Source organism: Hyla sarda, chromosome 4 (genome assembly GCF_029499605.1).
Source record: "Hyla sarda isolate aHylSar1 chromosome 4, aHylSar1.hap1, whole genome shotgun sequence".
NCBI lineage: Eukaryota > Metazoa > Chordata > Amphibia > Anura > Hylidae > Hyla > Hyla sarda.
Window position 1 is genome coordinate 137,124,566 of NC_079192.1, and position 23,138 is coordinate 137,147,703.

Here is a 23,138-nt window from a genome sequence, read left to right on the forward strand (position 1 = left end):
TTTCTGACAGAGACGCAAAAAAAAAAAAATACCCACATGTGACCCCATTTTGGAAACTACACCCCTCATGTAACGTAACAAGGGGTAAAGTGAGCCTTAACACCCCACAGGTGACTGACAGATTTTTGAAACAGTGGTCCGTGAAAATGAAAAATGTAATTTTTAATTTGCACAGCCCACTGTTACAAAGATCTGTCAGTGGGGTCACTGTACCTCTTGTTACATTCCTTGAGGAGTGTAGTTTCCCAAATAGTGTGCCATGGTGTTTTTTGCTGTTCTGGCACCATGAGGGCTTCGTAAATGTGACATGCCCCCAAAAACCATTTCAGCAAAACTCGCTTTCCAAAAGCCCAATGTCACTCCCTCCCTTTTGAGCCCTCTAATGCACCCGCAGATCACTTTACATCCATATATGAGGTATTTCCTTACTTCAGAGAAAGGGGATTTAAAATTTGGGGGGACATTTTCACCTATTACCCCTTGTGAAAATGAAAAATTTGGGGTAACATCAGCATTTTAGTAAAAAAATAAAAAAAATTCATTTTCACATCCAAATTAAACCCAAAGCCATCAAACACCTGTGGGGGTGTTAAGGCTCACTGTACCACTTGTTACTTGTCCTTGAGGGTGTAGTTTCCCAAATAGTATACCATGTGGGGTGTTTTTCACTGTTCTGACACCATAGGGGCTTCCTAAATGTGACATGCCCCCCCAAAAAACATTTCGCTCCTTCTCTTCTGAGCCCTCTAGTGCACCCACAAAGCACTTTACATCCAAATATGAGGTATTTCCTTACTCAAGAGAAATTAGGTTACATATTTTTGGGGTCTTTTTCTCCATTTACCCCTTGTAAAAATAAAAAATATGGGTCTACAAGAACATGTTAGTGTAAAAAATTTAAGATTTTGAATTTTCGCCTCCACTTTGCTGCTATTCCTGTGGAATACCTAAAGGGTCAACAAACTTTCTGAATGTCATTTTGAATACTTTGAGGGGTGCAGTTTTCATAATGGGGTCCATTATGGGGTATTTCTAACATAAAGACTCTCAAAATTCACAAACTGAACTGGTCCCTGAAAAATTCAGATTTTGAAAGTTACTTGAAAAATTGGAAAATTGCTGCTGAACTTTGAAGCCCTCTGATGTCTTTAAAAAGTAAAAACATGGCAACTTTATGATACCAACATAAAGTAGACATATTGCATATGTGAATCAATATATCATTTATTTGGTATGTCTGTTCCTTAGAAGCAGAGAGTTTCAAAGTTATAAAAATGCAACATTTTAAAATTTTTCATGAAATTTTGTAATTTTTCACCAAGAAATGAAGTATCAACGAAAATTTACCACTAACATAAAGTAGAATACGTCACGAAAAAAGAATCTCGGAATCAGTATAATAGGTAAAAGCATCCCAGAGTTATTAATGCATAAAGTGACAGTGGTCAGAATTGCAAAAAATGCTCTGGTCCTCAGGATCAAAATGGGCTCAGTCCCCAAGGGGTTAAAGGGGTACTCCGGTGGAAACTTTTTTTTTTTTTAATCAACTGGTGCCAGAAAGTTAAACAGGTTTGTAAATTACTTCTATTAAAAAATCTTATTAGCTGCTGAATACTACAGAGGAAATGAGTTTCTTTTTGGAACACTGTGCTCTCTGCTGACATCTCTGTCCATTTTAGGAACTGTCCAGAGCAGCATATGTTTTATATGGGGATTTTCTCCTACTCTGGACAGTTCTTAAAATGGATAGAGGTGTCAGCAGAGAGCACTGTGGTCATGATGTCAGCAGAGAGCTCTGTGTTCCAAAAAAGAAAATAATTTCCTCTGTAGTATTCAGCAGTTAATAAGTACTGGAAGGATTAAGATTTTTTCATAGAAGTAATTTACATATCTGTTTAACTTTCTGGCACCAGTTGATCCATAAATCCATAACATTTATATTTCCATCTACAGACCCATATAAGGGCTTGTTTTTTGCGTGACCAATTGTACTTTGTAATGAAACCTCTCATTTTACCATAAAATGTAGGGCAAACGGCCCCAAAAATTTTTTAGGGAGGAAATGTAAATGAAAACCACAATTTTGCACATTTTGGAGGTTTTTTTTTCACACTGTACACTTGATGGTAAAAATGACCTGTGTTCTTAATTCTGTGGGTCAATACCATTAAAATGATAACCATGGCTAGATACTTTTATATTTTTGAACCAGTTAAAAAAAAATAAAAAATAAAAATCACTCTATTTTGACCACCTATAACTTTTTAATTTTTCCATACACAGGGTGGTATGAGGGCTCATATTTTGCGCCGTCATCTGTACTTTTTATTGATACCACATTTGCATGTATAAAAACTTTTAGATAATTTTTTATAACATTTTTTTTTTTTATAAAATGCGACAAAAAAGCAGCACTGTACGTGATTATTAACATTACATTTTTAGAGTTTGGACATTTACGCACACAGCAATACCAAATATGTTCATAGGAAACCATTGATCAATGATTCTGCGCTTGACTGCTCATACCTGGATCTCAGGCACTGAGCAGTCATTCAGCGATCGGACAGCAAGGAGGCAGGAAGGGAACCTCCGGCTGTTCTGTAAGCTGTTCGGGATGCTGCAATTTCATTGCGGCGATCCCGAACAGCTTCATGAGCTAACCGGCATTAGGTTTACTTTCACTTTAGACGAGGCGCTCAACTTTGAACGCCGCGTCTAAAGGGTTAATTACGGGCTATTAGCCACGAGTCCCGGCTGATGTTAGAGGCCGTGGCACCGCGTTATAGAACGGGAGCAGACTCATGACGTACCGGTACGTCATGGGTCCTTAAGGGGTTAATGCCTATTTTCACCTTAACCCCTTAAGGACTCAGCCCATTTGGGCCTTAAGGACAATTTTTATTTTTAAGTTTTCGTTTTTTCCTCCTCGCCTTCAAAAAAAATCATAACTCTTTTATATTTTCATCCACAGACTAGTATGAGGGCTTGTTTTTTGCGCGACCAGTTGTCCGTTGTAATGCCATCAATCATTTTACCATAAAATGTATTACGCAACCAAAAAAATACCATTTGTGTGGGGAAATTTCAAGAAAACCGCAATTTAGCAAATTTTGGAAGGTTTCGTTTTCACGCCGTACAATTTACGGGAAAAATTATGTGTTCTTTAGCCTTTGGGTCAATGCGATTAAAATTATACCCTTGATAACATACTCTTCTATTATTGTTGCGCTTAAAATAAATCGCAAATTGTTTAACCAAATTAGTACGTTTAAAGTTTTTTATAAAAAAATTTTTGGAATCAAATGTTATATAAAAAAAAAAAAAAGCAGCTTTGGACTTTTTTTTTTTACCTTCACGCCATTCACCGTACAGTATCATTAACACTTTATTTTAATAGTTGGGATATTTACCGCACGGCGATACCAAATATGTATATAAAATATTATATTGATCGGCCGGGGGTCCAGGCTGCCCGTACAAACCGGGACTCGCCAGGATTAACCCGTTCTCTGCTGGTGAGAACGGTTTAAACTCAAACGGGATCAGGGCGTACAGGTACACCCTAAGTCCTTAACCCCTTAAAGACCAGGCCATTTTTCACTGTAGGACCAGAGCATCTGACCACTTTCACTTTCAGCATTAATAACTCTGGGATGCTTTTACCTTTCATTCTGATTCCGAGAAAGTTTTTTCATGACATATTCTACTTTATGTTAGTGGTAAAAATTTTGTCGATACTTGCATCATTTCTTGGTGAAAAATTGGTGAAAAATTTGATGAAAAAATTGAAAATTTAGCATTTTTCTTACTTTGAAGCTCTCTGCTTGTAAGGAAAATAGACATTCCAAATAAATTACGTATATATTGATTCACATATACAATATGTCTACTTTATGTTTGCATCATAAAGTTGACATGTTTTTACTTTTGGAAGACATCAGAGGGCTTCAAAGTTCAGCAGCAATTTTCCAATTTTTCACAAAATTTAAAAAATCTGAATTTTTCACGGACCAGTTCAGGTTTGAAGTGGATTTGAAGGGCTTTCTTATTAGAAATACCCCATAAATGACTCAATTATAAAAACTGCACCCTTCAAAGTATTCAAAATGACATTAAGTGTGTTAACCCTTTAGGTGTTTCACAGGAATAGCAGCAAAGTGAAGGAGAAAATTCAAAATCTTCATTTTTTACACTTGCATGTTCTTGTAGATCCAGTTTTTGCATTTTTACAAGGGGTAAAAGGAGAAAAATCTTCTCAAAATTTGTAACCCAATTTCTCGAGTAAGGAAATACCTCATATGTGTATGTCAAATGTTCGGCGGGCGCAGTAGAGGGCTCAGAAGGGAAGGAGCGACAGTGGGATTTTGGAGAGTGAGTTTTTCTGAAATTGTGTTTGGGGGGCATGTCGCATTTAGGAAGCCCCTATGGTGCCAGAACAGCAAGAATACCCACAAGGCATACTATTTTGGAAACTACACCCCTCAAGGAACGTAACAAGGGGTCCAGTGAGCCTTAACACCTCACAGATATTTCACGACTTTTTGTTGAAGTTGGTTGTATAAATGAAAAATTTGTAACCCCATTTCTTCTGAGTATGGACATACCCCATGTGTGGACGTCAAGTTCTCTCCGGGCGAACTACAATGCTCAGAAGAGGAGGAGCGCCACTGAGCTTTTAAAGAGTGAATGAATGGAATGGAAGTCAGGGGCCATGTGCGTTTACAAAGCCCCTCGTGGTGCCGGAATAGTGGATCCCCCACATGTGACCCCATTTTGGAAACTACACCCCTCTCAGAATTTAATAAGGGGTACAGTGAGCATTTACACCCCACTGGCATTTGACAGATCTTTGGAACAGTGGGCTGAGCAAATGAAAAATTAAATTTTTCATTTTCAAGGATCAATGTTCCAAAAATCTGTCAGACACCTGTGGGGTGTAAATGCTCACTGTACCCCTTATTACATTACATGAGGGGTGTAGTTTCCAAAATAGGGTCACATGTGGGTATTTATTTTTTTGCGTTTATGTCAGTACCGCTGCAAAATCAGCCACCCCTGTGCAAATCACCAATTTAGGCCTCAAATGTACATGGTGCGCTCTCACTCCTGAGCCTTGTTGTGCGTCCGCAGAGTATTTTACGCCCACATATGGGGTATTTCCGTACTCAGGAGAAATTGCGTTACAAATTTTTTTTTTCCTTTTACCTCTTGTGAAAATAAAAAGTAAAGGGCAACACCAGCATGTTAGTGTGAAACATATTTTTTACATTAACAGGCTGGTGTAGACCCTAACTTTTCCTTTTCATAAGGGGTAAAAGGAGAAAAAGCCCCCCAAAATTTGTAGTGCAATTTCTCCCGAGTACGGAAATACCCCATATGTGGCCCTAAACTGTTTCCTTGAAATACGACAGGGCTCTGAAGTGAGAGAGCGCCATGCGCATTTGAGGACTGAATTAGGGATTGCATAAGGGTGGACATAGGGGTATTCTACACCAATGATTCCCAAACAGGGTGTCTCCAGCTGTTGCTAAACTCCCAGCATGCCTGGACAGTCAGTGGCTGTCCAGAAACACTGGGAGTTGTTGTTTTGCAACAGCTGGCAGCTCCGTTTTGGAAACACTGCCGTACAATACGTTTTTCATTTTTATTGGGGGGGGGGGCAGTGTAAGGGGGTGTACATGTAGTGTTTTACCCTTTATTATGTGTTAGTGTAGTGTAGTGTTTTTAGGGTACATTCGCACTGGCGGAGGTTTACAGAGAGTTTCCTGCTAGGAGTTTGCCGCAGCTCATACTTGAGGCAGGAAACTTACTGTAAACCTGCCCGTGTGAATGTACCCTGTACATTCACATGGGGGGGGCAAACCTCCAGCTATTTCAAAACTACAACTCCCAGCATGCACTGACAGACCGTGCATGCTGGGAGTTGTACTTTTGCAACAGCTGGAGGCAAACTGGTTGGAAAACCTTCAGTTAGGTTCTGTTCCCTAACTCAGTATTTTCCAACCAGTGTGCCTCCAGCTATTGCAAAACTACAACTCCCAGCATGTACTGATCACCGAAGGGCATGCTGGGAGATGTAGTTATGCAACAGCTGGAGGGATCGCAACTACAACTCCCAGCATGCTGTTGTATAGTGGTCTAAAACTGCATCCCTCCAGATGTTGTTAGGCAAATTACCGGCTTCCGTCGGATCCAGGGAGCCAGCTGCACGACATCGCCGCCCGCCGATCTCAGACACCGATCGTCGCCCGCAGGGTAAAATGGACTCCAGTTCCGGTCCCCTTCATTTCCCTGTCCTGCCCCACCTATTGTGGGTGGGCAGAACAGGGAAAACTAAAGTTAACCCCCCCCCCGCCCCTAATTTGCTATTGGTCGTCGCGTTTATACGGCCAATAGCAGGGATAGGAGGGGTGGCACCCCTGCCACCTCACTCCTGTCCCTTCAGGGGGATCGTGGGTGTCTTGGACAACCGCGATCCCCCTTATATTCCGGGTCACCATAGACCCGTAATCGCGCAAATCGCAAATGTGAATTCACTTGCGATTTGCGCCGATTGCCGACGTGGGGGGGGGGTCTGATGACCCCCCTGGGCATTTGCGTGGGGTGACTGCTGATCGATATCGGTGACTACTGCTCACCAAATCCCGGCGCGCTGCAGGGATCGAAACCACCAGGGTGCTTAAACATACGTGTACGTCCATGGTCCTTCAGGGGTTAAGGATCAGAGATGCAGGGCGTATGCATATGCCCTGCATCCCCAGGAGGTTAAGGACTCAGCAAATTTTATATTTTTTTGTATATTTTTCTCCTCGCCTACTAAAAATCATAACTCTTATATTTTCATCCACAGACAAGTATGAGGGCTTGTTTTTTGCACGTCCAGTTGTCCTTTGTTATAACATCACTCATTTTAACATAAAATACTATTTGTGTGGGGAAATTTAAAAGAAAAACGCAATTTTGCTAATTTTGGAAGGTTTCGTTTTCACGCTGTACAATTTACGGTAAAAATGATGTGTTTTCTTTATTCTGTGGGTCAATACGATTAAAATGATACCCATGATTACATACTTTATTATGGTACTGCTTTAAAAACTTTTTAACCAAAATTAGTACATTTAAAATCCCTCTATTTTGCTGACCTACAACTTTTTCATTTTTCCATATAAGCAGCTAATTTTTTGCGCCGTGATATGTACTTTTTATTGATACAACATTTGCATATATAAAACTTTTAATACATTTTTTATAAAATGTTACAAAAAAGCATAAATTTTGGACTTTTTTTTTTTTTTTTACGTTCACGCCTTTCACCATACGAGAATTTTTTTTACCTTTATTTTTACGCTTTAATAATCCCCATAGGTAACTATCTATAGCAATCACTTGAGGGCTAATACTGTTCAGTGCTATGCATAGGGCAGAGCACTGACCAGTGTTATCGGTCATCTTCTGCTCTAGTCTGCTCGATCTCAGACCAGAGCCGAAGGTCAGAAGATCCAGCCATGCTGGATGATCGGATCCCCGCGGCAGCGCTGCCGGCGAGCCAATCATTCATTTTAGTGACCAACCTGCCGCAGATGCTGTGATCTGTATTGATCACGACATCTGAGAGGTTAATGGCACACATCAGCGCGATTGCTGATGTGCGCCGTTACCAGCTGGTCCCCGGCAGCTGGGACCTGCCACGCATAATGCGAGCAACAGACTGATGCTCGGGGTCATGTACAGGACGTAAATGTACGTCCTGGTGTGTTAAGTACCACCACAACGTGACGTATATTTACGTCCTGCGTCATTAAGGGGTTAAGCAGTTAAAGCTTTATGATGTTGGCTCAACGGTAAGACACCTGATTAAATCTCATGGCAAGTACCTAAAAAAAACCAGACCATAAATCTATGAGTGAACATAGCCTTATGCCATCAAATTGGCTAACATAAACCTATTGGTACATTACAGAATTTAGAGACACTTTTTCATTACGCAGACATACTCTTCAATTGTAGTCCATACAAGCTGTGTGAAAAGAACCTTACAAGAAAAAAAAAAATAATATATATATATATATATATATATATATATATATATAGATAGCATGATGAAAAACAACATGGGGAGATTATGTCAAACTAATCTTATTGATTTTTTTGTTTGGTGACTAGTGATATTACAGAAGATTTCAATGGTAAGGTATTGGTCTTTTCGCTGATGACACAAAGATTTGTAACACGGTTGACATTCCTGGAGGGAATGGTCAAATTTCTGGCAGCTAAAGTTTAATGTGGATAAGTTCAAGATAATGCACCTGGGATGCAAAAACCCTCAGGCAGTGTATAGACTATGTGATGTAGTCCTTACCTCAGTATCTGAGGAAAGGGATTTAGGGGTCAACCAGTGGCAGTTTTCCAAGCTAACAAGTGGAATTTCATGGATTGCAAGATAAAAAAAAAACACAACATGGGTTTACTTCAGGGAGATGTGAAACTAATCTTATTGATTTTTTGACTGGGTGACTAAAATAATAAATGGTGGAGGGGCAGTAGACATTGCATATCTAGATTTTAGTAAGGCTTTTGACACTATCCCACATAGAAGACTTATCAATAAACTACAGTCATTGAGCTTGGACTCCCATATTGTTAAGTGGATTAAGCAGTGGCTGAACGACAGAAAACACAGGGTTGTAGTCAATGGAGTATATTCAGAGCAAGGTCTTGTTACCAGTGGGGTACCTCAGGGATCTGTACTGGGATGTTATTTAACCCCTTAAGGACCAGGCCCATGTATGGAGCAACCAAAAAAATATTATTTATGTGAAAAAGTGTGCATTCAGCTGTTGAAAAACTACAACTCTCAGCATGCCCTTTGACTGTCAATGCATGCTGATTGTTGCAGTTTTGCAACAGCTGAAGACACATTGGTTGTGAAACTGAGTTTGCTACCTAACTCAGTGTTTTGCAACCAGTGTGCCTCCAGCTGTTGACAAAATACAACTCCCAGCATGCACTGAGAGACTGTACATGCTGAGAGTTGTAGTTTTTCAACAGCTGGAGGCACACTGGTTGCGAAACACTGAGTAAAGTAACAAACGCTCAGTGTTTCGCAACCAATGTGCCTCCAGCTGTTGCACAGTACATGCTGGGAGTTGTAGTTTTGCAACAGCTGGAGGTCCCCCCCCCCCCCCATGTGAATGTACAGCGTACATTCCCACGGGTGGGTTTACAGCAAGTTTTCTGCTGCAAGTATGAGACGCAGCAAATTATCCGCCGCAGCTCAAACTCCCAGTTCAAACTCACTGCAAACCCAACCATGTGAATGTACCCTAAAAACACTACACCACACTTACACAAAATAAAAAGTAAATCACTACATATACACATACCCCTACAAAGTCTCCCCCCCCCCCCAATAAAAACGTCTTGTACGGCACTGTTTCAAAAACGGAGCCTCCAGCTGTTGAAAAACAACAACTCCCAGTATTGCCGGACAGCCACTGACTGTCCAGGCATGCTGGGAGTTTTGCAACAGCTGGAGACACCCTGTTTGTGAAACACTGCCGTGGGGTATTTTTCTGGTGGATTCAAATCCCCAATTTAGGCCTCAAATGCACATGGCACTCTATCGCTTTGGAGCCCTGTGGTATTTCAAGGAAACAGTTTAGGGCCGAGGGGGCATTGCTGCTGGCTGAAGTAACGGGACCTGGTAAGAGGAGCTCCCCTTGCGGGGCCGGCAGAGACTAGTTTATAACTTCATATCTTCCCCATCCCTGAGGGCAGGGGCATCCCCTGGGGATGGGGAGGATAAAGAATTTACCCTATATAATGCTTTGTCAAGCGTTATATAGGGTAAAATCTGATGATTGCTTCCCTTTAATGCACAGGATTTGATGCTGCAGATTTGAAGCTGTGTTCAGTCATTTAGTTTACATTTAAACTTGCAGCTTAAAATCTGAAGCTTCACATCCTATGCATCAAATATACACAGGATACTACAGGTTTGAATACAGCATGAAAGTGTTTTTAAAAACTTGTGTCACCTGAAAAATCTTATGGGCACAGTGTTCGAACATCTTAAAAAAGGTACAGGAGAGGGCAGATAGCACTAAGGGCACCTGATGGGTTCCCTTTAAGGATGGCACAGAAGATGCTGTGACAACTGTATAAGAAGGGCTGATGAGATCGGAGGCGCCAGCGCCAAATTATTAGTCACCATGGCGACCTGGTATTTGTCGAGGTCTGGGCTAAACAATTACTTCTTCAACACAGAAGAAGCAAATTGACATGATACTTGAGATCAAACTGACACTAACATATTTGTTAAAAAGCAATTACTCCAAGGTAAATGCCAAAACTTTTTTCTATACACAGCTAAAAATACATCTGGAATCCACTAGATGGTGCTATGGCTTCACAGTAAATGTTTCAGTGTCAGCATATTTAAATGCATCTTTCTATACAAACAAAAGAAATTGAATACTTTAGGTCAAAAGTGTATCCAAAGGCAGCCATACAGAAGGGACAACAGCTATTTCTGCCATCAGTTTAAACTGGCAAGCACAAGGCACACACAAGAAGCTCTACAATATTCTCTAATATTAGTCTATACCGCAGCATAGAAGCAAAACATAGATAATATATGGGGAGTTATATCGAATCCTGTGCAGAGAAAAAGTTGACCAGTTGCCCATAGCAACCATTCAGATGCCTTCTTTTATCTTTGAGGCTTTTTTATTTTTTTAATGAAAGAAGCAATCTGATTGGTTGCTATGGGCAACTTTGCCTCTGCACAGGTTTTGATAAATCCATTGTGTTGAAGCTATTGTGAAAGCTAGACCAGTTACCCCCTGCATGTCGTGGACTTCTTTTAAGACAGGTACTAGAGACAGATTGACAATTACTTCTCTGAGGCCTACCACAAAGTAAGGCCAGATGTTTCCTTATTACCTAGAACTTCTCTTTGAGCAGCCTGGAATACAGTCTCCCCAGTCATGAATTACCACTGATGGACCATCATTTCTCTGACTTTGGTTTACTTGTGGATGGCTGAGACTCTGCAAGGGCTTCATCCCCACTGCCCTCTCCACTGGGCCACTGCAGCATCCCTATGCCTCCACACCATCCCTCTTCAGCAACTATGTACCTGGGGGTAGTATATCATGCTAAAAATGTATTTCCCTGTTTAACAGGACTTAAAACTCAGCAGCTTCCGACTTTTCCCTTGAAAGTATTTAGAGACCACCACCACGTTCCATATCCGCAAAATCCACCTTTAGGGTGCGTTCACATGCTAGTAACTAGCAGCGGGTTTCCCACTGAGGGAAACCCGCTGCGAGTTACGCCAACATTCATTTGAATGGGTCCGTGGACAGTCCGCAAATCTGACACAATTGTAGCATAACTCCCTGTGGGATTCCCGCAGCGGGAAACCCGCTGCTAGTAATAGCATGTGAACGCACCCTAAAGGGGAACTCAGGTTCTTAACAAGTTATCCACAGGATAGGGAATAAGTGTCTGATTGTTGGGGGGGGGAATATGACCACAATCTCCTGCCCGGCGCCATGGCTCTACCCACGCATGGAGAGGGCACCGCTCAGTGCACGGAGCTGTGTCAGCCACTGCATGGAGCACTACTTGACACATTTTCTTCATGCATCTCTATGGGACAGCCAGACACAGCGATTGTTTATTTTCCCATAGAGATGCGTGAAGGGGGTATGTCGACCACTGCTTTGCGCGGTATATGGGGGAGAGCAGGGGCCTCGGGCACAAGATCACAGAGTTTCCCAGCGGTCAGACAACCCTCACGACCCCATCAACCGCTCACCTTAGCGATCAGACACTTATCCCTTAACCTGTGAATAGGGGATACAAGTACCAGAGTTCCCCTTTAATACCTTTCCAGTTATCTCAGTCATGGAGACTGTTTCACAGCCTAAATTTCTGAATCTTTCAGTGTTTTAGGGGGCATTCACACCACGTTTTTGCAATAGTTTCCATATACATTTTCAATTTGAAAAACGTATGGAACCGTATTGAAAACCATATGCATGGACTCTCCATTGAAAACCGTATGCCAAATGACGCATCCAGTTGCATCAGTTTTGCGTCTTGTATGGTTTTGTCCGGTTATTTCCCGTACCCAAAACCATATCGTACCACGGTTTTTGGTACGGGTGAAAAACCGTATTTTTTTTTTTTTTTTTTTTTTAACATGGGAGTCAATGGGAACCGTATGTGCGTACGGTTCCATCCGGTTTGCACAATACGGCCTTTGACTTTGCACAGTTTGTTTCTTGGAATTTCAATCAAACAAGTGAAACTTTATTCATAATGGAGTGAAAAGTTAAAAACTTATGCAACCAGACATAATTTTTCAAACCGTATATGATTTTTTAACGGTATAGAGGTTAAAATTGTACATTCATTTTGATACAGTTTAGTACGGTTTTGAGGTATCCGTTTTTCATCAAAAACCTGATACGGGAACTATATAAAACGTGGTGTGAATGCAGCCTTAGTTAAATAGTTGAAGATGAAAGCAGCACTACTTGAAAAAGAAGCCGCCAGGTGCTAGCAGGAAACTCATGAGTGAGCACTTTACGTCCACATATGGGTTATTGTAAGAGAAATTGTGTTACAAATTTTGGGAGTCTATTTTTTTTCCTTTTAACTCTTGTGAAATGAAAAAGTATGGGGCAACACCAGCATATTAGTTTTTTTACACCAACATGCTGGTGTAGCCCCCAACTTTTCCTTTCAATTAAGTGTAAAAGGAGAAAAAGCTCCCCAAAATGTGTAACGCAATTTCTCCCAAGTACGTAAATACCCCATATGTGGCACTAAACTGTTGTCTTGAAATACAAGGCTCCGGAGTGAGAGGATTTGCATAGGGGTGGACCCAGATACAAGCATTACACCTCCGCCACCAAAAATACCCTACGCAAGCGTTTCCCAAACAGTGTGCCTCCAGCTGTTGCAAAACTCCCAGCATGCTTGGACAGTCAGTGGCTGTCCGGCAATGCTTGGAGTTGTTTTGCAAAAGCTGGGGGTTCTGTTTTGGAAACAGTGTTGTATGAGAAGTTTTTAATTTTTATTTGGGGGGGGGGGGGTCATCTGTGTAAGGGTGTGTGTATATGTAGTGCTTTACTATTTATAAGGGCAAAAGTCCCAGAACAACTGGGGTCTGATGTCAGACCTGCAGCCAGGCCAGGACTTGTAGTCATAATACAGAAGCAAAAATATATCCATTCAGCCTTAACCCCTCCAGGATGAAGGGCATACGGGTACAACCTTGCGTCCTGGTACTTAACCAGGGGCCTACCTGTATGCCCTCCAGTTTTCCAGTCACTGCCGCGCACCTGGCGGTGATCGGAACGCGATGGCAGCAATCGCTGCGATCAAATATGACCAGCGAATTCGGGACATTTGGGACTCTGGTGACCCGATGACCCGGAAAAGGAGGGTAATCAGTGGTGTAATACACACCACTAATCACCCTCTGTACCTAGTTGGGAGGTGGTGTTGATGCCACCTCCAGGAGCGCTGTTATTGGTCAGACAGATTGAAGTGGGAGGGTTAATCTCCCATGGTTCTGCTCTGTCCGCTGTGTGGAGAAGACTCCTCCTTTTCCCATCCTTGTCCAATTGGGCACTGTGTGTGCCATCCGGCGCTTGTTCGTATAGGGACAAATTTAGGTAAGGCAGAGAAAGGTTGAAGAAACAAGTAAAAAAAAAAATTAAAAAAAAAAAAATTGCAGATACCCCCCATGGTATTTGTCCGAGGGTCTGTAGCACCTTTAGGTGCGTGACTTGGGCCCTACTTTAGGGTTCAGCGGTTTGCCCCCCACTTTTTTGGATCGCAGACCTCTTATTTTTTTATTTTTTCATGAGGAAGCATGAAGTGAGTATGAGGAAGACACCACTTTCCTGTTGTCTTCCTCTAGTGATGATGAGACCCTCAGACGGCATCAGCGCCGCCACCGCCAGTCAAGGCCACAAACCCCCCCATTAAATTGACCCAGTGCCCCATACTGATACAAGCGACCATGGTGCCCGTACTAGTTGTCCAATCCACCAGACAAGTTTGCCTGTGTCCCCTACCAGTGAACTTGTACAGAGTGCCCCAGAGAATCATCAGCCTGTGATTCCAGAGTTTGTTGGCGACTCTGGAATCCAGACTGACATTGTCGGATTCACTGAAATGGAATTTTTAGGTTTTTTTCTTCATTGACGACTTTGACAATCTGATGGTGCAGCAGACAAACCTGTTAGCAAAACAGTTTGTCTCCCAGCACCAGGAGTCCCTTTTTGCTAGGCCCAATGGATGGACCCCACTCATTGCAGCCGAGATGAGGATGCTTTGGGGCCTCGTGCTGCACATGGGCCTAGTCAAAAAACCTAGTGTCAGGCAATACTGGAGTGGGGACGTCCTCCACCAGACCCCACTCTACAGTATGACCATGACATGGGGATGTTTTAAGGCCATTCGGAAATGCCTGCATTACGCTGATAATGCAGCATGTCCCCCAAAGTGATGCTACATATTACCGCTTGTACAAACTCAGGCTGGTCATCGATCCCTTCAGGGCCAAATTTTTGGAGGCCTATGTACCCCAAGGGGATTTATTGACGAGTCTCTCATTAGCTTTAACCCCTTAAGGACCCAGCCAATTTTCACTCTAGGACACGGCCATTTTTTTGCACATCTGACCACTGTCACTTTAAACAATAACTCTGGGATGCTTTTACCTTTCATTCTGATTCCGAGATTGTTTTTTTAGTGACATATTCTACTTTATGTTAGTGGTAAAATTTTGTCGATACTTGCATCATTTCTTGGTGAAAAATTCCAAAATTTAATGAAAAAATTGAAAATTTGGCATTTTTTTTTTTACTTTGAAGCTATCTGCATATAAGGAAAATGAATATTCCAAATAAATTATATATTGATTCACAAATACAATATGTCTACTTTATGTTTGCATCATAAAGTTGACATGTTTTTACTTTTGGAAGACATCAGAGGGCTTCAAAGTATAGCAGCAATTTTCCAATTTTTTACAAAATTTTCAAAATCGAAATTTTTCAGGCACCAGTTCAGTTTTGAAGTGCCTTCTTATTAGAAATACCCTACAAATGACCCTGGAAAATGAAAGAGAAGTCCAGCACTGCAGTGAAGGCAGCTTTATTGAGTGAGAAGCACACAATAAAAACACAGAGGAAGAGCGTTCGCGCTTGAAACATGTCTGACTAGTGTGTTTTTATTGTGTGCTTCTCACTCAATAAAGCTGCCTTCACTGCAGTGCTGGACTTCTCCTTCATTTTCCAGTATCCGGGACGCCTGGCCGGGCACCGGTCCGTGCATAGCACAATACGGGAGGTGAGCTGGACTTTCTTGATTCCCTACAAATGACCCCATTATAAAAACTGCACCCCTCAAAGTATTCAAAATGACATTCAAAAGGTTTGTTAACCCTTTAGGTGTTTCACAGGAATAGCAGCAAATTGAAGGAGAAAATTCAAAATCTTCATTTTTTACACTGGCATGTTCATGTAGACCCAGTTATTAAATTTTTACAAGGGGTAAAAGGAGAAAAATCTTCCTAAAATGTGTTACCCAATTTCTCTCGAGTAAGAAAATACCTCATATGTGTATGTCAAGTGTTCGACGGGCACAGTAGAGGGCTAAAAAGGGAAGGAGCGACAGTGGGATTTTGGAGAGTGAGTTTTTCTGAAATGGTTTTTGGGGGGCATGTCACATTTCGGAAGCCCCTATGGTGCCAGAACAGCAAAAAAAAACACAGGGCATACTATTTTGGAGACTACACCCCTCAAGGTGCGTAACAAGGGGTCCAGTGAGCCTTAACACTCCACAGGTGTTAGACGACTTTTCGTTAAAGTTGGATGTGAAAATTATATATTTTTTTCACTAAAATGCTAGTTTTCCCTCAAATTTAAAATTTATACAAGGGGTAATAGGAGAAAATGCCCCCCAAAATTTGAAACCCCATCTCTTCTAAATATGGAAATACCGCATGTGTGGACGTCAAGTGCTCTGCGGGCGAACTACAATGCTCAGAAGAGAAGGAGCGCCATTGAGCTTTTGGGGAAAAAATAGTTTGGAATGGAAGTCAGGGGCCATGTGCGTTTACAAAGCCCCCCGTGGTGCCAGAACAGTGGACCCCCCCCCCATACACACACACACACACACACACACACGTGATCCTATTTTGGAAACTACATCCCTAACAGAATTTAATATGAGTATTTACACCTCACTGGCATCTGACAGATCTTTGGAACAGTGGGCTGTGCAAAAATAAAATTTTTCATTTTCACGGACCACTGTTGCAAAAATCTGCCAGACACCTGTGGGGTGTAAATGCTCACTGTACCCTTATTACATTTTGTGAGGGGTGTAGTTTCCAAAATGGGGTCACATGTGAGTATTTATTTTTTTGCGTTTATGTCAGAACCACTGTAAAATCGGCCACCCCTTTGCAAATCACCAATTTAGACCTCAAATGTACATGGTGTACTCTCACTCCTGAGCCTTGTTGTGCACCCGCAGAGCACTTAACGCCTACATATGGGTATTTCCGTACTCAGGAGAAATTGCGTTACAAATTTTGGGGGTCTTTTTTTCCTTTTAACGCTTGTGAAAATAAAAAGTATGGGGCAACACCAGCATGTTAGTGTAAATTTTTTTATTTTTTTACACTAACAAGCTGGTGTAGACCCCAACTTTTCCTTTTCATAAGGGGTAAAAGGAGAAAAAGCCCCCAAAAATTTGTAGTGCAATTTCTCCCGAGTATGGAGATTGCCATACAATATGTTTTCATTTTTATTGGGGGGGGGGGGGGGGAGGGACAATGTAAGAGGTGTATATGTAGTGTTTTACCCTTTATTTTGTGTTAGTGTAGTGTTTTTAGGGTACATTCGCACTGGCGTGTTACGGTGAGTTTCCCGCTAGGAGTTTGCGCTGCGGTGAAAAATTTGCTGCAACCCAAACTTGAAGCAGGAAACTTACTGTAAGCCTGCCTGTGTAAATGTACCCTGTACGTTCACATGGGGGAGCAAACCTCCAGCTGTTTCAAACCTACAACTCCCAGCATGTACTGACAGACCGTGCATGCTGGGAGTTGTACTTTTGCAACAGCTGGAGACAAACTGGTTGGAAAACCTTCTGTTTGGTTGGAAAATACTGAGTTAGGTAACAGAACCTAACTGAAGGTTTTTCAACCAGTTTGTCTCCAGCTGTTGCAAAAGTACAACTCCCAGCATGTACTGATCGCTGAAGGGCATGTAGTTATGCAATAGCTGGAGGTACGCAACTACAACTCCCAGCATGCCGAGACAGCTGTTTGCTGTTTGGACATGCTGGGATTTGCAGTTTTGCAACATCTGGAGGGCTACAGTTTTAGAGAACACTGCAAAGTTATCTCCAAACTGTGGTCCTCCAGAAGTTGCAAAACTACAAATTCCAGCATGCCGTGACAGTAAACAGCTGTCTGGGCATGCTGGGAGTTATAGTTCTGCAACATCTGGAGGGCTACAGTTAGAGACCACTGTATAATGGTCTCAAACTGTACCCTCCGGATGTTGCTAGGCAACTCACCAGCTTCCGTCGGATCCAGCGTCGCCCGCCGATCATCGCCACCCGTCGATCTCAGTCGCCCGCAGCCTCCGTCGCCAGCCTGGATCGGTAAGTGGATCTTCGGCGCCGGTCCCCGTCCTGCCCCGCCTATTGTGGGTGGGCAGGATGGGGAAAACGAAAATTAACCCCCCGCCCCCGATCTGCTATTGTTGGTCACGTCTAGACCACCAATAGCAGAGATAGGAGGGGTGGCACCTCTGCTACCTCACTCCTATCACTACAGGGGGATCGTGGGTGTCTTAGACAACCGCGATCCCCCTTATATTCCGGGTCACCATAGACCCATAATGACCCGGAATCGCGCAAATCACAAGTGTGAATTCACTTGTGATTTGCCGCGATCGCCGACGTGGGGGGGGGGGGTCTGACGACCCCCCCTGGGCGTTTGCACGGGATGCCTGCTGAACGATTTCAGCAGGCATCCCGGTCCGATCCCAGCCCGGCACGCGGCAGGGGCCGGAATCCTCCATGATGTACGCGTGCGTCATGGGTTCTTAAGTACCAGGTTGTCATGACGTACGCGTACGTCAAGGGTCCTTAAGGGGTTAAAGGGAGACTCATCTTCCGCCAATATTTCCCCACTAAGCGGGTGGGGTATGGTGTAAAACTCTATAAACTCTGTGAGATTACCTCAGGGTACACTTAAAAGTTTAGCGTGTACGAGAACCCCCTGAAAGTCCCCCCACTCTGGGTGTTAGAGGGAAACTCGTGTGAGACCTTTTGCACCCACTGCTGGATAAGGGTTACCCCCTTTACGTGGATAACTTTTATACCAGTATCCCTCTTTTCAAATCCCTCATCGCAAGATTCACGGTCGCTTGTGGGACTGTGCGGAAGAACCAAAGAGGGCTCCCTACCTATCCCCTACAGACACCTATCCCCAACAGTGAGAGCAAGGCCCTTACCAGTGAAAACCTGCCGCTGGTCAGGTATTAAGACAAGTCCTTATGCTGACTAAAATTCATCATAACAGCAGCACCTTGTCCCTGTGCGAGGTACCGCAACACCGATGCTCAAGCCTGATTGTATTGTGGTGTACAATCAGTATATGGGGGGGGGGGGGGTTGATCTCTCTGATCAAGTCCTCAAGCCATAGAACTCCATGAGGAAAACCCAGACATGGTCCAAAAAAGTTGCGGTCTACATGGTACAGGTTGCCATGTACACCTCTTTTGTACTGTCCCAGTATGCAGGCAACACAGGGTCATTCCTTCAGTTCCAAGAGGAAGTCCTCAAGGCCCTTATCTTTGGTGACTGGGAAAGAGCTGGTCTGAGTACCTCTGGAACTGTAGGTGCCCAAATCGTTCCAGGCCACTTTCCAGGTGAGATCCCCCACTCTGGGAAGAAGGGACGTTCCCAGAAGAAATGAAAGTGCCGCAGGAGGGGGATAAGGAAAGACACCACCCTGATCATCCGGGCCTCTGCACGAAAGATTGCTTCAAGGAGTGCCACACTTCCATGGAGTAGAAAATGTATAATCCACTTACCACATTGACCACAATGTACCTGTCCACAGTACATGGTCTTTCAAATTTTAAACCATATTTTTTTTTCCCTGTGAATGTATGTAACCATCAGCTACTGATATGTCATAGGCCCTAAGTGCTGCTGCCAATCTTTTTTTAGTGGTTGTGTGGGGGTATCAACACCATACCCCATCAATCAAAACTTCTGATATGTAAGCTTGTTTTCCGAATCTTTTGAATAAAAAGGTATAACTTTTGGAGATTGGAAATACCGTTCATAAAATATATATTTTTTTATTTGTTTTATTGAAGAGTGAACAACAATGGCCACACGGTCTAACAAGCAATAAATACAATGTGCAAGACCAGGCAGGTGTAAGGCACTTGTGAACTAATATTGGCATGGAGAATATAAGCGACAGAATGAAACCGTGTGTGTTACTCGAGCAATCACATTAGTAACTCCCAAATAAAAGAGAACACAAAAACAAAGAACAGGTTGCAAATACTGTCATAAACGTCGGCCCACCCGAAGGTGAACCTAGTATTACGTACACCATCGAGAAAGAAGAGGACATAGAGAATACATACATAAGACATATATAGACGTACAATCGGACATACACCGGGCAGACGCCGACATGTCTGGGAGAAAAAAAATAATAATAAAGTGTTTAGTGCATAGCAACATAATTTCGAGGCGAGGCCCCTTGATACAAAAACCGCGTGCATTGTGTGAGGAGCACCACGTACCCCACATCTGTAGAAATTTACCTGGGCAATTCCTATTCTTCTAAACTAGATGGGAAAAGAGGATAAGTGCGTACCGTTCATAAAATATTAATACATTTCCTAATTTCTGGGGCATAAAATTAGAGAGGCACAAATGTCCTGTTTTCCCCAGCCTTACACATTATCAAATTCAATCCAATTTTTGACTGCTAAATGTATCCAGTCCAGCAAACTAATATATTTTTTGCCTGTTTGAGTTTACTTAGAAGATGTGAAAGGCAAATAAGTAAAAGACTGACTGTTCAAATGATTTGTAAGCTAAAAACATGTTTTGCTATTCCGAATTTTAACATAAGGGACATTCATAGCACAGTCATGTGATATTTTACTTCCTGTCAGCATTGCTGATACTCCCCCTTGCCCACAAGCTGTACTAGTTAGTTTTAAAGTGCAGCTGTCATGAAATCTGGGTGTAATAATATGCACACAGCCTTTGTACTGTGTGCAGGTGGTGGGAATAGCAAGGTTTTTAACTAATATTTGCAGGCTTTCATGACCCCAAAAAATGCTTTTGATTAAAGCCACTGACTGTCGGATAGGCATGGCGCGAGGTACGAGATGCCACGCCACGCCCACCCCCTGTATGTCAGCGTTGGGACCGCTGTGTGATTGACACACAGGTCACAGTCCATGTGCCCTTCAGCTAATCTCCAGCTAGCACTGCACAGGCACACTGAGGAGGAAGACGGCAGCGGGAGCGAGCGCTTGTTGGATGACACACAGCGGCGCGCACATTAGATTAGATGAAGGGCGCATGCGCTGGAACCTATGTGTCAATTATACAGCGGTCCCAGCACTGACATACAGGGGGTGGGCGTGGCGCGGCATCGCGTACCTCGCGCCACGCCTATCCGACCGTCAGTGGCTTTGATCAAAAGCATTTTTTGGGGTCATGAAAGCCTGCAAATATTAGTGGTAGCATGCATGGCGGATAGTTCCTCTATGATTGCTGTTTTCTGTTTTTGATTTACAGCTTTGTACTTGTAGGACCTCTTTTTTCCTGCCGAAGGCCGTGAATGGCCTTTAGGTGCCGGCCATTCATGCTTCCGGCGGGGTATTTAACCCCTTAAGGGCTCAGCTCATTTTCCCCTTAAAGACCCGGGCATTTTTTGCACATCTGACCACTGTCACTTTAAGCATTAATAACTCTAGGATGCTTTTACTTATGAATTTCATTACTAGATTTTTTTTAACATATTCTACGTTAAAATAGTGGTAAAATTTTTTGATACTTGAATCATTTCTTGGTAAAAAAAAAAATTCCAAAATTTGAAGAAAAATTTTTAAATTTAGCATTTTTTTTACTTTGAAACTCTCTGCTTATAAGGAAAATGGCCATCCCAAATTATATATTGATTCACAAATACAATATGTCTACTTTATATTTCCATCATAAAGTTGACATGTTTTTACTTTTGGAAGACATCAGAGGGCTTCAAAGTTCAGCAGCAATTTTCCAATTTTTCACAAAACTTTCAAAATTAGAATTTTTCTTCAGGGACCAGTTCAGTTTTGAAGGGGATTTGAAGGGCCTTCTTATTAGAAATACCCCCTAAATTACCCCATCATAAAAACTGCACCTCTCAAAGTATTTAAAATGACATTCAGAAAGTGTGTAAACCCATCCGTGTTTCAAAGGAATAGCAACAATGTGAAAGCGAAAATTCAAAATCTTCATTTTTTACACTGGCATGTTTTTGTAGACCCAGTTTTTGAATTTTTACAAAGGGTAAAAGGGGGGGGGGAATCACCCTAAAATGTGTAACGCAATTACAATTAATTAGTAAGGAAATACCTAATATGTGGATGTTAATTGCTCTGTGGGTGCACTAGAGGGCTCAGAATGGAAGGAGCAACAATAGGATTTTTTCTGAAATGGTTTTTAGGGGGCATGTCACATTTAGGAAGCCCCTATGATGCCACAATAGCAAAAAAAAAAAATAATAATAATAATAATAATAATAATAAAAAAATAAAAAATAAAACACAATGCATACTATTTTGGAAACTACACCCCTCAAGGAACGTAACAAGGGGTACAGTGAGCCTTAACACCCCACAGGTGTTTAATGACTTTTCATTAACCTTGGATGTGTAAATGAAATTTTTTTTCACTAGTGCTGTTTTCTTTCCAAATTTTACATTTTTACAAGGGGTGATAGGAGAAAATGCCCCCAAAATTTGTAACCCCATTTCTTCTGAGTATGGAAATACCCCATGTGTGGACATCAAGTGCTCTGCTGGCGTACTACAATGCTCAGAAGAGAAGGAGCCACATTTGGCTTTTTGAAAGCAAATTTAGCAGAAATTATTTTTGGGGGGCATGTCCCATTTAGGAAGCCCCTATGTGCCAGAACAGCAAAAAAATAAAAAATAAACACCACACATGGCATACTATTTGGGAAACTACACACCTCAAGTCACATAACAAGGGATACAGTGAGCCTTAAAAACCCACAGGTGTTGAACAAATTTCTGCTAAAGTGAACGTGAAAATGAAAACTTCGATTTTTTTCACAAAAATGTTTTATTTCCAAAATGTTTTACCCCGTTTCTTCTGAGTATGGAAATACCCCATATGTGGATGTAAAGTGCTCTGCTGCCACACTACAATGCTCAGAAAAGAAGAAGCGCCATTGGACTTTTGGAGAGAGAATTTGTTTGGAATGGAAGTCGGGGGCCATGTGCATTTACAAAGCCCCCCGTGGTGCCAGAATCGTGGACTCCCCCCCCCCCCCCACATGTGACCCCATATTGTAAACTACACCGCTCACGGAATGTAAGAAGGGGTGCAGTGAGCATTTTCACCCCACTGGTGTTTGACAGACCTTTGGAACAGTGGTCTGTGCAAATAAAAAATAACATTTTTCATTTTCATGGACCACTGTTCAAAAAATCTGTCAGACACCTGTGGGGCATAAATGCTCACTGCACCCCTTGTTAAATTCTGTGAGGGGTGTAGTTTCCAAAATGGGGTCACATGTGGGGGGGGTCCATTGTTCTGGCACCATGGGGCTTTGTAAACGCACATGGCCTTCAATTCCAGACACATTCCCTCTCCAAAAAGCCCAATGGTGGTCCTTCTCTGAGCATTGTAGTGCGCCACAGAGCACTGTACATCCACTTATGGGGTATTTCCATACTCAGAAGAAATGGGGGGCTTTTTTCCTATTACCCCTTGTGAAAATGAAAAATTTGGGATAACACCAGCATTTTAGTGAA

The 23,138-nt window shown here is 42.4% G+C and overlaps 1 protein-coding gene across 7 annotated transcripts in view; it reads right to left on the bottom strand.

Annotated features, from left to right (window-relative positions):
- GALK2 (galactokinase 2) overlaps positions 1 to 23,138 on the bottom strand; it is a 626,364-nt gene that overhangs the window by 545,205 nt on the left and 58,021 nt on the right. The window contains exon 1 of one of the 7 annotated variants that reach the window (XM_056572228.1): positions 10,948 to 11,074. The exons of the other annotated variants lie outside the window; for them this stretch is intronic. Coding sequence (XP_056428203.1) covers positions 10,948 to 11,069 — 122 coding nt within the window. The 5' untranslated portion in view covers positions 11,070 to 11,074. Of the gene's footprint in view, positions 1 to 10,947; positions 11,075 to 23,138 lie in introns of those variants that run through there. 7 annotated transcript variants of the gene reach the window in all.